This window comes from Pelodiscus sinensis, chromosome 26, assembly GCF_049634645.1.
Source record: "Pelodiscus sinensis isolate JC-2024 chromosome 26, ASM4963464v1, whole genome shotgun sequence".
NCBI classification, from domain to species: Eukaryota; Metazoa; Chordata; order Testudines; family Trionychidae; genus Pelodiscus; species Pelodiscus sinensis.
Window position 1 is genome coordinate 16,101,551 of NC_134736.1, and position 15,397 is coordinate 16,116,947.

The following is a 15,397-nucleotide window of genomic DNA, read 5'->3' on the forward strand; positions in this document are numbered from 1 at the left end:
TGACCCACAGAACTCCCTGCTATGCCAGTGCAAGGCTTCCCACAGTGGGCCTGTCCCCGCGATTCCACAATGGAGCTCCCCTGCCCCTAGCTCTGCTAGTCCTGACCTGCAGCAGCCGCCAGCTCCAGATGGGTTTCATTTATATATATTTTTTAACCTAGCCCAAGCTGAAATCCACACGCCACGGTGCACTCCAGCAGCTTGTGCCAATGCGCCACTAGAACAGTCACGGCAGCCGTCTCAGCATCATGAGGCACATTTTGTTCCCAAAAAATCTTGCTCACAGCATTACACATAAGTTCAGAGACCACAAAGAGAACGAGAGCGAGAGAGGTTTCTAAATCGGAACTCTAGGAATGAATACATCACAAGCCAAGGCAGGAAAGGGACAGATCCCGAGCCTCTGACACCGGTTGAATTTTACGCCATCAAAGTTCCATGAATGCTAATGAGATTACTCCCCAAGCAAGGGCTATCCGGCAGGAGCAGGAGGATCCAAAATCCGTAAACCCCTTCTCCTGCGTCTCTTTACCTTGCTCCCCAGAGGCCCTTCCGGCACGGAGTAAATACAACCCTGATCGGAAGCACGTTCCTTACTGGATTCTTCTCTTTCCAGTCAGATTCTCCATCTCAACCCAGTGGAGAGCCTGGAGCCCAAGGGGGGTGCTGTGCAACGTGTATTTTGTGCTCCCACTTGCAAATGCTGCTCTCTAAGAGCCCGTCAAAGGCTAGAAGCTCATCTCAGAGCTGGTTTACAATTTAACAAAAATCCATTTTAAGCTGAATTCAGCTCCCACTCCTATCCAGGCTCCCTTGCTGCTCCTTGCAACGCAGCCAAGCAAGCTACAGCAGTATCCCGCACTGTGAACAGATGGGCATGCACCCATGTTGACACCAATGCAGCTCAACTGGTTTTGAAACCGATTTTAGCCTAGTTGGTGCCATTTGCGAGCTGGCACGGTCCGAGGGCGATCTCTTCGCAGGAAGCTCCTCTCCCCCTCACCTGGACTCGTATTCTGGGTCTCAGTTTGGCAGCATTCCTAGAGTACCCAACAGCGTCCAGGCGGGGGAGTACCTGTGTAATGCCAACAGCCCCCATCCGTCTGTGGGCAGAATCCAACCTGCGACCTCTAGAGCTTAGTACGTGAGCCTCGGCTCTACGCACGAGCTAAAAGCAGAGCAGACCCATTCTCTAAGTCGTCTCCATGCCACTAGGTGGGACAGAAGAGCACACCTGGGAGGTCTGTGGGTTATATCGGCAGGGTCGGGAGCCAGGCACCCAGACTGGGTGGGATTTGATCTCATCTCACCGAGACACTGCCGCCTCCTCCTCGGCTCAACTTGTGACACAGCAGTGACCAGAAGGCAGACAACCAGCCCTGGGCTGGGCCCCCGTCTCCCAGCCGCTCCGTGGAGACAACGCGAACGCAGCCACCAAGAGCATGCTCTGAGAAGGGCTACCAAGGCAGCGAGGGAACCTGCCATGGGCCAGCGTTTCTCACCTTCACTGGTCTTCCTCTTGTGACGACCGCCCAGATCCCGCAGTATCTCTTTGCCCTTCCCCAAATGCACAGTAAGCCCTGAATCACGCTCTTAGTGCTCCTGCATGCCAGGTGGTCCCACGGGGTCCCACGTGGAAGGCTAGGCCTGTCTCCAGATGGGTTAGTCCTGGACGTGGCTGTCTGGTCCCAGACTGCCCACCAGCTAAAATTTCCCTATGGAGCAGCCTGGATTTATCCTGTTCCAGCTGCTGCCTGGTCACCTCCCCCGCCTTCTCCCTCTCAATGGCCCAATGATGCTCTCGTGAACACAGTGTAGGTCTGGGCAGATCCTGCAGCATCTCACACACACACACACACACACACACACACACACACACACCCCCCCCCCCCCCCAGTGTAATCCTGGGCAAATCGCTTCGCCTCTCCGGGCTTCCACTCCCCACGTGCCAAGAGGGGAGCACGTGCCTCCCGGGGGGCTGGGACGCTATTGAGACGGTACACGGCGGCGGGAGCTCGGTAAGTACCATAAGGGGACAGCACCACGTCCACCTCTTCCCGTCGCCCTCCTGCTCCTCTTACAGACATTCACCATCACCGCTGAGCAGGGGATGTGCTGAGACGTGCTGCCAAGGAAACCTGGAGGAACAGGCTGGCAGCCACCTGCATCTAGCTGATGGGGCGGGAGGGTGGGAGGCAGAACTTGAGCGGAAGCCCCTGAAGGCATACGGGTGTGGAAGGACACGCGGGAAGCAGTGCTGCGAAGTGGTCTCTTCCCTCCCAGCCAGCACTGGGGGCCACCCAGAAGTTAGGTCCTGACCAGCTGGGGCCATTCGACAGCTCTGGTCAATCGAGGGAGGGGTAGAGGTGTTAGTGCTCCTGCCCCGAAGCAATTACCTCCCATTACCCCAACTCCCTTGGCAGTTTTGATGGGGTGTAAAACTCTGCTTCACTTCCCAAATAACTGTCCAAGTGATACTGTTAAACAGCCGCCATGTTCCACTCCAGAGGTGGCTGCATTTCAACGCTGGATATAGGGAACTTTCCACTTTATATTCTTCCCCTATTCTACAGGCGTCTTCGTGAGGTTTTAATTAGTCCATAGAGGGCTTGGAGAGTCTCCCAATATTACTCCTCCACCTTGTCTCCCATCACCCGCCCCCCCGATCCTCTCCTTTCTCCCCCTCCTCAAGTCTCCATCTAAGACAGGGGCGGGGAGCCTAAGGCCCTGGGGCCAGATGCAGCCCCCTGCTTGCTTGGATCAGCCTCTGAGAATCAGGGTTCCCCCCGCAGCACTTGGGAGCCCATGCTGGTGCTCCAGCCCCTCCCTCCATTCCCCCGGGGGGGAGCACACACACAATCTAGGGGCCGGGGCTCTGTGGGGACGGTCTGTCTCCTCAGTCGGGAGGACTCTAGCCAGCAGTTCCAGCAGAGGGACCAAGGAGACCGGAGATGCTCGGATGAAGGGGAAGCTCTTCATTAGTGGCCAGTGCCGACCAGACACACGAGGGCCGCTGGGATTTGATGCCTTGGCCAGTGACATGCCAGGAGCAGGTTTGCCCAGAGACACATGCCGGGGGGGTGCCCTCCCCCCAGCTCCTACTCACCGTTGACCGTGAGGTGCACCCAGCTGCCGTTGTGGAAGGTGTCGTACTGCTGATCCAGCATGAGCACTTTGCACTCGTACCAGCCCTGGTCCTCCGAGCGAATCTGCTCCACGCGCAGGGAGGCCTTGTCATGAAGGCTGGCGCGGCCTGGGGGAGACACAGCAGAGCCGGGGGAGTCAGCTCCCGCTGGGAAACCGCGCTGCGGCGTTAGCCTGGTCCCGCAGCCCACCCTGCCCCAGCCCGGCCCCTCCCGCCACCACTGGGCGCCCAAGCCGACTTTTCCTAAAGGGGCCCCTCATAATGCACCGCAGGCCTGTTCTCCACACACCACAACGCTCGTCTCCCACCAGGGTCTCAGGCCGGGCCCCCAAGAATGGAGGCCCCTGGAATCGGTTTTGAACGCTCCCACTCGCCCTTCCAGTCAGCCAGGCTGTCCCTGACGACCATCAGCCCCGAGCTCAAGGGATATGGGTAGGGCCACGGGACAAAGCGTTAACCCCTAGGAAGCCAGCGGGGCTGTGCAGGGCAGAGGAGCCTACGGAGAGGCCCATGCGGGCAGCTCGCTGCCTGCTCTCCCCCTCCCAAGCCAGACCAGCCTCCTCGACGACTCAGCTTCTCCCACGCCCACCCAATCTGCAGGGGAGCTGCGCTCCCGCCACCCCAGATACACCAGCATCGCCCCGATGACTGCAGGGGCCTGGGGTCTGAACCCCGGGCGGGCTCTCCACAGCATGGACGCTGGCCTTGAACCCTGGGGACCGCAGGATCCAGCACCTCCTGGCTCGGGCCTGTCCCACTCACCCAATTTACCCCCCTCTCCAAGGGGTGCCCCCCGGGACTGAGCAGCCAGAGGGAAGGGCCAAGGCACAGTGGTAAAACTAGCTCCCCTTGCTGCCCAGAGGAAAGGGGTGGTGGAAACTTCCTCCCCGGGCGCATCAAGAAAGGCTCCTGTCCCCAGAAGCTGCAGCCCGCGGCTGCTCTGGGTTTTGCTGCGTTGGCTCCTTTCGGCCCACGCGGCCCAGCTGGCTCCCCGATGCTGCCGCTCGGGCGGGTGGAAGGCAGGCAATGAAAGGAGGAAGGGGAGAGAGACACTTTCCTGGAGGGGGAGATGCAGCTCGCAGTGCGCTCCTGGGGTTTGAGGGCCTGGCTCCACACACACCGCCAGCAGGCTGGGGAAGGGTGGCAGGGGAAGGCGGGGGCCCTGTGCTTTAGGGCAGGACACAGTTGACACCCGCCTCGGCCCAGGGCACCTTGTTTGGCCAGGGGAAGAGGCTGGAGCACAAACCCAGTAGGAAGGCCCCTCGGCGCAGGAGCCCGTGGGTAGAGACTCACCTGCATACTCTGGGTCCACGTGGGGAGGGTAAAACCCAAACTTGATGAAGATCGGAATGGGGACTCCGAACTTGAACCACTCCACCACATAGGGAGGGGGCTGCCCGGTCACTGGATGGATCACGTCGCATCCCAGAATCACGCTCTCGCCGGCACGAGCCGTCACAAACTCGGGTTCCTCCCGTGAGCCGTGGGCACCTGAGAGAGAGGAAAAAAGCAGCCGGGCAGAGTCGGTGGCTTTGCTTGTAAGCGGCCTCTCGTCATTCTGTGGGGTCACAGGGCGACTCGTGCCCAAGGGACAAGGCGTACGAAGGCTTGGGTACCCCGAGAGGTGCCGGGAGCTTCCCTCCACCATGCTGGGCTGTTTCGAAACAGAGTACAACAGCGTGTCACCCACAGCGGCGACAGGGCCATCAAAATGGCTGCCCCAGATCCTGAGAGGTCCCTGCTCTGCCTTCACCTTGACCCTGAAGCCACCCTCCCTGCCACGTTCATCTCCCCAGAACCAGAACGTCCCACGTCTCCTCGTCCCCCCTCCAGCGTCCAAACCCAGCCCCATCACCCTCTCTAAAGACCACAGGCAGCTCCTGCACCTCAGCCTGCAGCCAGCCCACCTCCCCTTGTGCGAGGACTCCTCAGCTCAGCAGGATCAAGTCAGGGTCACTGCGGGAGAGAGAAAGACCCAAGTGCTGCAGAGAACAGGCTGGGGACCGACTGGCTAAGCAGCAGTTTGGCAGAAAAGGACCCGGGGATTCCAGTGGATGAGAAACAGGATAGGAGTCAACAGGCGCCCGTGTAGCCAAGAAGGCGAATGGCATATTAGGTTGCATTAGGAGGAGCATTCCCAGCAGATCCAGAGAAGTGATTATTCCCCTTTATTCGACTCTGGGGAGGCCACATCTGGAGTATTGTGTCCAGGTCTGGGCTCCCCACTACAGAAAGGATGTGGACACATTAGAGAGGGTCCAGCGGAGGGCGACCAAAATGATTAGGGGGCTGGAGCATATGACTTATGAGGAGACGCTGAGGGAGTTGGGTCTGTTTAGTCTGCAGAAGAGAAGAGTGAAGGGGGATTTGAGAGCAGCCTTCAGCTACCTGAAGGGAGGTTCCAAAGAGGCTGGAGAGAGGCTGTTCTCAGTGGTTGCAGATGACAGGAGGAGCAATGGTCACAAGTGGCAACGGGGCGGGTCCAGGTTGGATCTTAAGAAAAACTCTTTCCCTAGGCGGGTGGGGAAGCGCTGGGCTGGGTTCCCTAGGGAGGGGCTGGAATCTCCATCCCTGGAGGTTTTTAAGCCCAGCTTGCCCAAGCCCTGGCTGGGATGACTGAGTTGGGCTGGTCCTGCTTTGGGCAGGGGGTGGACTCGATGCCTCCCGAGGTCTCTGCCCACCCTGGGATTCTATGAACAGCTGCCACAGGTGACACTCTCCTCTGAGTCAGCTCTGCCCCCCAAGTCCCCCGCTGAGCAGCTCTCGCTTGCTGGCAGCGCAGCCTTTCAGATAAAGCACACGACCCAAAGGGCCCAGTGCCGCTTCTGCTCTGGGGTAGCCAACCCCCCTGCCTCCTCCATGTTGAACAGCCGCCTTCGCCGCAGGAGAAGCTCTGGCAACGCCTCTCCAGCTCAGACATGGCACCCTTCATCCAGAGCCCCATCTGGTTTACAAAGGGGAGCGTCCTTAGCTCCAGCTTTCAGATGGGGTAACTGAGGCACACACCCCCCAGCTGTTCAAGGTCACCCGGCAGAGCCAGAAACAGAACCCGCACCTGTGGAGTCCAAGCCCAGGGCTTTAGCCACTAGGCCGCACTGCCTCCCTACATGCTCCTGCGGGCTGTGCACAATCTCGGGGCAGTGCAGCCGTCTGTGGTTCTGCTGACCGGACACAAGGAAAGCGATCAGCAGATACAGGCTTGGCGAGAAGGGCTCACGGCAGCTTGCTGGGACACACTTGCTCCTCCCCTCCTCTGTCCTCAGACAGGGTCGTGAGAAGCGGTGCCAGCTATTCTCCTACCGGGGCAGGGCGGAGGGTAGGAGCCAGCACTGCCTCACTCTACACTGGCCCCTTCACGGGTTCTCTCCAAACAGGAGCTGGACAGTAAGGCCCGTGGGTACCCGAGTCAGGGCACACGAGGCCAATCTCCATTGCCAGCCTGGCTCAGCACCACAGAGGCAAGGAACCTTTTGCAACCCAGAAATCCCACAATCTCCCCCCCCCCCCCCCCACACACACACACACACACACTATTCTCCACACAATCTTACCAACCCACGTCAGGGCCGGAGCAGCTGTTAGCAGCCCCCTGCCCCTCCGACACTCTGCCCCACAGCACCCTCTGCCGGGGACGCTGGCTTTGCTGTTCCTCGGCGCGCCTGGCTACAGCCTGCGCTGCTCCCCAAAGCGCCTGTTGCGCCGAGGTGCTGGGACGAGGGGAGCCGCAAACTCCCCCCAAACGAGCGCTCCTCCGGAAGAGGTCTGCGAGCAAGACCGGGGCTGAAGAAGCCGTCAGCCCCAGGCCCTGCCGAGACACCTGCTGGAAGAGGCTGGCTCTGGAGTCGCTGCGAGCGCCCCTACAGCCGGGCCAGCTCCCTGGGGCAGGAGAGCGGCGGATTTTAAAAGCGACTTTCGGTCGGCGCCTGCCTCCATCCTGCACACGCCAGAGCTGGGGCATTCGGGGAAGTGGCCCCCGGGTCCCGCGGCTTTGGGCATCGGCGCTTTGGCTGCGTGAAAAGGCTCCTTTGCGCAGGCAGCCGGGACGCTGCAGCAGCGAAGAATCTCCGTTCTTCAGGGAGGCATGTTCCCAGATCCTTCGCTCTGCTCTTCAGGGCCAGCTTTGATTGGCCAATAGTGACATCACTGTTTTTCCACAACCAGAGAGTAAGATCACCGGGTATTTTTGGCGCAGACACGAACATAAAGCAGCAAGCAGCCCCCACAGGCCCCGCCGGGCCCCTGGGCAGGCTGATAATCAGAGTCCCTTTGGGGCACGGAGCCAGGTGGCTTTGGCACCGCAACCCGCCGCCGCTTGCCGGGATAGCACAGGCAGCAGCCAAAGCCTCCCCCTCCGCAAGCTGCGCTAGTGCAGGGAGACGCACACGCCAGCCGGGCAGCGCGAGGGCTGAGAGCCGCTCCAGGCACGGAGAGCCAACGTGGGGCGAAGTGTCGCAGGGAGCAGCGTGGCCCGGGGGTTCGGAGGCGAGGCCCAGAGAACAGAAGGGCTTATGCTGTGTGGGGGCGCGGAAGGGAGGGGGGCCGGGGCCTTGCACGTTTATGCCCCACTGGGGCGTGGGGGCATGTTCGACAGCAGAGGAGAGCCCGGCAGCTTTCTCCACCCATGACCCCCTCCCTCCCCCGCCCCCGGCCTTCACACCTCGCCGGGCCTCATTAGCGCTGTATTTCTAATGAGGCCGAGACTCTCACGCCTCCTCAGCTGATGGGGTGACTTCAGCTGGAATCTGCAAGGAGCTGAGGCAGGCCCGGGACTGGCATCCGGCCTCTCCTATTCCAGGGTCCCAGGGCCAGCTCCCGGGCGACGACCCTCTGCTCCCGCAGGCACCCCCACCGCAGGGAGCCAGGGCCACGGCCTACTAGCCACGAGCCGGCTCCAGACGCGCCCCCGCGACTCTGGGGAGCCTCCTGCTTGGAGATGCTGCAGCAGCGAGACACCGCCCGGCGGGGGGGGGGGGGGACACCGCCCGGCGGGGGGGGGGGGGGGGAGACACCGCCCGGCTGCAGCAGCAAGTGGGAGGGGTTGGGGTCCGCACAGGGCACTGGGAGGCCAAAGGTTCCCTGGTCCGAGGCAGCCTCCTCCCCGCAGGAGACATCAGGAGGTTGGCCCAGAGATGCCGACCGCCCCCCCCGCACCTAACTGGGACAGCAGCTGCCAGAGCCAAAGCGCTGGGGAGAGCCCGGGCTGGGAGGAGGATGGAGGGGCAGGAGCACCCCTCCTGCGTGAGGAGCCAAACGTGCACTTGTGCCGGTTTCCTTTCACTTCAGCGGGAGGGGGCCCTGGCTGGGCGAAGGCTGCAGGGTTGGGGTCCAGCCTGGGGGCAGAGCTCTGCTGCCCCCCGGGAGACCCTGCACGACCCCTCCGCCACGCCCCAAGGACTTGCCTCCTGCCAGCCCCCCGCCGCAGGGAGCCAGCAGGGCCCCAGGGCCGAGCGCGCCCAGCGGTCCCCGCCTAGCAGCTTGCGCGGTGCAGAAGCTCGGAGCCCATCCAAGCCCTCGCCGGTAGCAGCAGCTGCAGCGTCTCCCTATCACACACCGCTGGCGCCCTGCCAGCACGTGTGGGACTTGATGCACCTTGGCACCGTCCCCAGCTCTTATCTCCAGTCAGCACCCGGCCGCCTTTCACCTGAGGAGCAGGCAGAGGCCACGCGGCCAGCAAGAGCAGCGGAGGATGGGGGGTGGGGGGCAGGAAGGGAGGGGGAGGCAGGACTCCCTATGCACTGGCAGCACCAGGCAGCTCCATCCCGCACCCTCCTCTAGCCACCTCAGGCGCACTGGTGGGATGAGTCTGCCAGGCCTCAGCCGGGCCCCCTCCAGGGTCTGGGCGGCGCGAGCGGAAGGTAAGCTCCAGACTTCGCTAGTCGCCTTGCACCCCTCTGACAGGGCCCTGGCTGCTGACGGTGCTCAGCACCTCACAGGACTGGGCCAGGGGACCCAGAGGCCGCTTCCCTAGAGGCGCATCACAACTCACCCCCTCCTGCTTCCGCCCTGCCCCAGCATGGGCAGCTCTGGGTACGGACGCGCCCCCCCCCCCCCTTCCCTGCAGCTCCCTCCGCCAGCTCCGCACCCTGAATTCTCATCCCCGCCGGGCCCAATCACACGCGGCTGCTGCCCCCGCGCCCCCTCCGCCCCAGGGACACCGTGTCTCCTCAGCACCTGCCTCCAGCGCTCACGCCCGGGGGAGCTAGCGCCGGCGCCGGCAGCTCTGCAAGCAGCAGATGCCTGCGGAGCGCAGCCCCCTCAGCACAAGGAAGCAGGGCGCTGGGGGAAGGGCCGTGACACCAGCAAGCGCAGCCTCGCCCGCCCGGCGTGCGCGTGATGCAAGCGCCACGTGGCTGGGGCAGGAGCAGGGCTGGCCCGGCCTGGAGGGGACACCAAGGAAGCCACGAGGCGGGGGAGAAATGCAGAGCACTGCAGCGCCGGGCCGGCCCTTCCTGAGCTACAGCCAGGCAGACCCAACAATGGTGCCCAGCCTAGGAACGCTTGGCCACTGGCGTCACCAGGCAAGGGGCGTCTGGCACTGGCCGCGGGCCAGGACAGCCCTGCTCGGTGAACGGACAGAGCTCCTAGCTCGGCCACAGAGCAAGCCCCTTGCTGGCTCCAATGGCCCAGCGTTGCCGGCTGAACTCCAGGGCTCTGGGCCTCGGGCACGTGTGCACGAGCCCCATTCGAAAGGAGCCTGTCCCCAAAGCTGCTGAAGCTGCTGCGGAGCCAGATTCCAAGCGGCTCACGCCCCTCCGGCATCAGCCTGTCCTGCTGCAGGGGAAGGGACCAACTCCCGCCGGCTGCGAACTAGCTCAGCCCACCCCAACCCGCCCTGCACAAACAGGGCTGCAACACTCACGGGAGTGACAGGAAGGCGCCGGCTCTGGAGCTCACATGAGAGCCCCAGGGTTAATCTCCAAAACCCACCGCGTCTGCCGCAAGCGCCAGCGGACCCCGTGCTCCCATCCTCCCTGCCAGCGGGCACATCCCCACAGCAAGCACTGGGCACAGGCTTCAGTAAGGCGAGCACACGCCCAGCCCGGACCCTGGGAAGGTCCTCCGCACACTAGCGCGCCTGCTGCACCGTCCTTAGCACCACCGTTACCTGCTCTTGCCGGAGTCAGGCTAGCTCCGGCATGCAAGCCCACATCAACTTCTGCTCAGCTGACATGCCCTCAGACCCCCTCCGAGAAGGCCCTCTGGCAGGCCGACAGCCTCATGCAGCACCAGCCACACAGAGGCATGCTGCTCCGCCAATCAAGACCCAGAGGGACATTCCTGCAGGACTCAGTAGTGTTTGGATGTGGCCGTGAAGAACTGAGCTAGCCAACAAAGTCACTTTGTGATCAGCAGCGCTTCCTCGAATCTTTTCTATCCATGTGCAGAATAAATGTTGTTGCATGCACCAAGGCACATACAAATGTGCACCACCGGATCAACACACACCTAGCTGTGGGCGCGCTGCTCATCAGCTGGGCAGCACTGGAATCTCTCCTAAGCGGCCACACAAGCGCACAGCTTACAGGGAACACTGGTGGTACGTGCAGACCAGAGCATGCTGTGTCAGCCACGTATACCCCACTGCCCCCTCCTGACACTGGGGCGCCGGGTGCATGCTGGCTCGAGGGAGGAGCACGGCCAGTTGGCTCCCATCTGACTACCGACCAGCCTGCTTGCGGTTAGTGGAGATCGATGAGCGCATGGCCCACGTTGCTTGGCCGCAAGGGACCGAGGCAGCGGAAGGAGGAGCGCCCAGCCCACCATCTGGCTCCTGCTGGGAATGAGCGAGGCGCGCCAGGAAGCGGACCCCACCCGTGCGCTGTCGGGCCAGGCAGCTGGTCGATCCCCATTCACAGCCAGCCTCCCGGCTTCTCGGCACGACCAGCAACTTTCATTTGCTCTCGACCGGGTCGTATTTCAAGGCCCCTCCTCGCAGGAAGTCGGTAATTCAATCTCCCAAGCTTCTCTGCACAAAAGCGGGGGCGAGTGGGGGTGGAGAAACCAGCAACAGCAACTTCTGCCAGAGCAGCCTGGTGGGGAGGAAAGAACGAGCAAGAGCACGGAGACCCGACACCGCATCACCACCTCTCCCCGTTCCCCTGCCTCGGGGCTGCCTCGGCTCCATGATCCCTGGCAGCGCCTCCTGCTGAGCGAGGCGGGTACTGCAGGAGCAGGAAGCTCTCTCCACGCACAGCCAGGGCGTGCCCAGCCCCCGCGCGCCGAACCCTTCCGCCCTGGGACGGCTGTGTCGCCGGGACAGGATGGGCCGTTCTCCAAGGCAGCGCCAGAGGCTTTCACAGAAGAGACACAAACAGCACAGGGCGAGGAGGCCCGATGCCAAGGGCCCAGTGGCGTCCGCGGGCGCCCCTTCTCTGCCCGGAGCCGGCTACCGTACAGCCCCGACCGGTTCGACACCGCCCTCCCCAGCACGGCGCCGCAGGAAGCAGGGCCAAGCTCTGGAAGCGACTCCTGGCCTTGCAGGGAAGGCCCAGGGGGTTGGGGTGCTTTGCACTCCTCCCTCAGAGCCCCCGCTTCCCTCTACACTCGTCCCACGCCCTGGCTGCTGCTGCTCCCCAGGCAACGCTCATCCCACGGCCATTCCCCCGCCCGGTGCCCTGCTGAAAGACACTCCCCGGCCATTCCCCTGCGCCCACCTGAGCGCAGGGCTCTCTGGGACCCTCCCAGCCAACACAGGCCCCAGGGACTAAGCGGCATGAGCTGCATGTCCAAGCCTTCTCTCTGGTCCTCCCATCTACCCAGCAGGTAATGCAGACCTCCTGCCCCGCTGCTCTGACCACCGCGCCCAACCCCCTGCTCCCCAACGCTCTCCACTGGCTCCCTGTTGCGGAGAACGAAGTGTGTGTGGGGGGGGTTTGAGCCCATCTCCCAGTGCTTCCCTCCTCCCTGTGCCTGGAAGGGTCTCTGTCTCCCTCACACCCCTCCCCTCCCCGCGCCCATCCCCATCCCCTCAACTGCCAGCTCTCCACAGGCTCCGCTCTCTGCAAAAGACACTTCCCGGGGGGCTGCACTGAACCCCCGTCCGGTCTTCATCCGGTGCTGCCTGAGCCTCAAACTCACGCCGGGGCCTCCTCGCTCTGAACGGGAGGCCAGGCGCCGTACCCACCCATGACGGCATTGGCCAAGTGTTTGGGGGGGTCCCAGGAGGAAAGGGGACTCACAAGCATCAGCCGTTCTCGCGTGTAAGTGTGACGGCGCGTTGGGGGTCCCCTGTCTCCTGCACCCCGAAATGACACAAACAGACTACACCAGCCGGTGGAATAGAGGAAGTTTATTGCCTCTCCAGGGTACAGCACAGCACAGATGTAATCTGGTCCCAGAGCTGGGCTAGGATGCCTCAGGCCCCCTTGAGATGGGGGAGACCGGGCCCCTAAACTCCAGCCCCTTTCCCTAGGCTGACTCCTCCATGCTCCCAGCCAGCCAGCAACTCACTAACCCTCTTCCAGCCCTGCCCCCCAGCCAGGGCAGCATTCCACCTTCCTTTGTTCCTCTCCATGGGGGGTGTCTGGCCACTGGTTTGCATAGTGACTCATCCTGTTTTGCTGGGTTGTGGGTACCACGGCAGCCAGTGGGGGTTACCCCAGAGCCAGCAGCATAGAAACCAGCCAGGTACCCCCACTACGTCACACGTGTCCAGGCACTAAGGGGATGGGTTCTCTTCACCAGCCAAGTCCCCGCTGCCCCCCATCGCGACCCCTCTCTGAGGAGCTCAGCCCCAGCCACAGTCGCAACCTGACTTCCCAAGCTACTGAAGAAACCCAGCTTCACCGGGAGCTGCAGGAGCTCAGCCGCTTTGGAAATCCGGCCATGAGGGGGCTCAAGGGAGGGGGGATAGCCAGAGTCACCCACACCCACCAAAGGAGGCAGGTGGACGGCCAAGAAGTGATGTAATTAACCCCTGCAGAGGTGTCTGGGTCCCAGACCCCTTCCAGGAAGCGGCAGCAGCGAAGCTGGGGGGACGCACGGCGTCAGAGTCATGAGAGCTGCACAGACAAGACCTGTTCCATGCAGAGATCCCCTTGGCTCCCTCCCTTCTCCCTGGCTGGCCATCTGCCCTTCCCAGGAAGCATGGCCAAAAGGAGGGATTTCCAGCACCCCACCCATCAGGAGCCAACGAGCTGGCTCCCCCGGTCAGGAAGATTCACAGCCCACAAGCAGCAGAGAAGGTGAACTCCAGCTCCGAGAACCAGCTCCTTAATACCGGGTGGGGAATGGGCACGGGAGTGTGAACCGGAAGCCAGCCACACAGGAAGAACCAAGCGGCGAACCAGCAAGGCGAATGGAGAACTGGAGAGAGAGTGGAGGCGGGGAGGGGAAGAGAACAGATGAGCGTGGGGAGAGAGACCTAGAGCAAACGAACAAGGAAAGGAACACCCAAGGGAGCCGGAGCAAGGACGGCATGCCTGGGCATCCCCGTTCCTACCAGAGCCAGTCCCCAGTGACTTCGGAGCCGGCCGTTCCCAGGCTAAGACCGTCTGGGGCACATGAAGCCGAATGAACACGCGCCGGATTAGAAATCCCAACCCCTCCGTCCAGAGGAGGGTGCAAAGTCCAGCAAGGTCAGAGATGCCTAGACACACTGATGAGCCTGGTCTTCTCCCACCTGCAAGGGCCGTGGATTTGCAACCACTCAGGAGCGATTCAAATGCTGCCCCGCTGATTAGCGGAGCGCCCACAGGAAGGTTTGGTTTCTACCGGTGGTGCACGCATCACGCCTCGGTGCACATAAAAATTTATTCCACACGTGGATGGAAGAGATTAGAGGGGACGTGGCTACCCATACCTGCAACTTGACCCTCACAGGTTGCCAAGCGCTTCCTGTCAACTGCTGCCTGAATAGGCTTGGCACACAGGGAGCCGGCAGCACACACATGCCTTGCAGTAGCCTCTGGAATGGAAGCGCTGAGATGTGAGTGAAGGAAAATAGGTCAGTTTCTGGCAGCTTGCAGTGCCGGGATCTAATCGAAAAGCCAGCGGGGTAGCCACATGCACGGCTCCGCTTCACCTCCATGTGAGGGAAGCAGTCTGCCACCCGTTACCATTACAAGCACCCAGTTCTTAAGAGGATCCTGGCTCTCGCCACCAGTCCGCTCTTCAGGACAGATTCCCGCCTGGCTGCGTGCCCCATCTCTCCAGCAAGTTTTACTCAGACTGCACGCTAGTGGCCTTAGCCCAGAATTCCCCTCCCTTTTCCGCAGGAGGGCAGCGCCTGAGATCTCACAGGGAGATCTGTATCTCTTGCGGCAGGGAGGCGGGACAAGCAGAAACTCATTACTCAATGGCTATACTGGGTCAGAACAAAGGTTTGTCTAGCCCAGTGTCCTGTCTTCCAACAGCAGCCAACGTCAGGTGCCTTAGAGGGAATGAACAGCTCAAGTAATCATCAAGTGATTCATCCCCTGTTGCTTCTGGCAAACAGAGGCTAGGAACACCATCCCTGCCCATCCTAACAGCCAGTGATGGACCCATCTTCCATGTATTTGTCTAGTTCTTTTTGAACTCTGTTAATCTTGGATGTCACACCATCCTCTGGCAAGGAGTTCCACTGGTTGGCTCTGTGTTGTGTGAATTGCGCCTCCAACCCAAACAGAGCATTCAGGGGCAGCCCCACTCAGTTACACACGGCCGAGATATGGTCAGGGATTGAACTAGAGAAGAGATGAGGGGTGTAATGTAGTGTCAGTACCTTGCTGGTTGCTATGCTTGGGCTGTGGGTGACCCCTACTGGCCAGTGTCCAGAGGATTGCCCAGCAGGTGGGCTGCTTAAGACCCAACCGGTCTGACCGGTTGAGGGCAGCGAGGGAACTAGGAAGTGGGTGTTGGGGGAAGGAGGAGTCTGGGGCTGGAATCATGAAGGAACCAGTTTAAGGAGGGGGCTGGAATCTAGGGGCCCGAGGACCCATCTCAAAGGGTCTGAAGCATCCTGGCCCAGACTCCTGTAGACACGTCACATCTTTGCTGGGCTGTATCTGGGAGGAGCAATAACCCCCCTGTTCTACTGGCTGGTGGAGTCTGTTCTTTCTACCACGGGGCTGCAGGATCAGAGGAACCCCGACACGTCATCACAAGGGGAACAGAACAACATCCAGAACAGCAGCGGGTTCTTCAGTAACCCTGCCACGCCAAGGTGGAGTCACATTTTGTAAGTGCTTGTTGAGTCTACACAATACGCCGGCATACTCACTGTGCACGCTGAACACTTCCCCTTTGCCTAAAGATTAAAGAGACAGAGGG

The 15,397-nt window shown here is 61.7% G+C and overlaps 1 protein-coding gene across 2 annotated transcripts in view; it reads right to left on the reverse strand.

Annotated features, from left to right (window-relative positions):
- Positions 1-15,397, reverse strand: part of IGSF9B (immunoglobulin superfamily member 9B) — a 126,204-nt gene that overhangs the window by 93,802 nt on the left and 17,005 nt on the right. For both annotated transcript variants that reach the window (XM_075909819.1, XM_075909818.1), the window contains exons 2-3: positions 4,439-4,636; positions 3,107-3,253 (exon numbers count right to left, since the gene is read on the reverse strand). In XM_075909819.1, the coding sequence (XP_075765934.1) occupies positions 3,107-3,253; positions 4,439-4,636 (345 nt within the window). The remainder of the gene's footprint in view (positions 1-3,106; positions 3,254-4,438; positions 4,637-15,397) is intronic.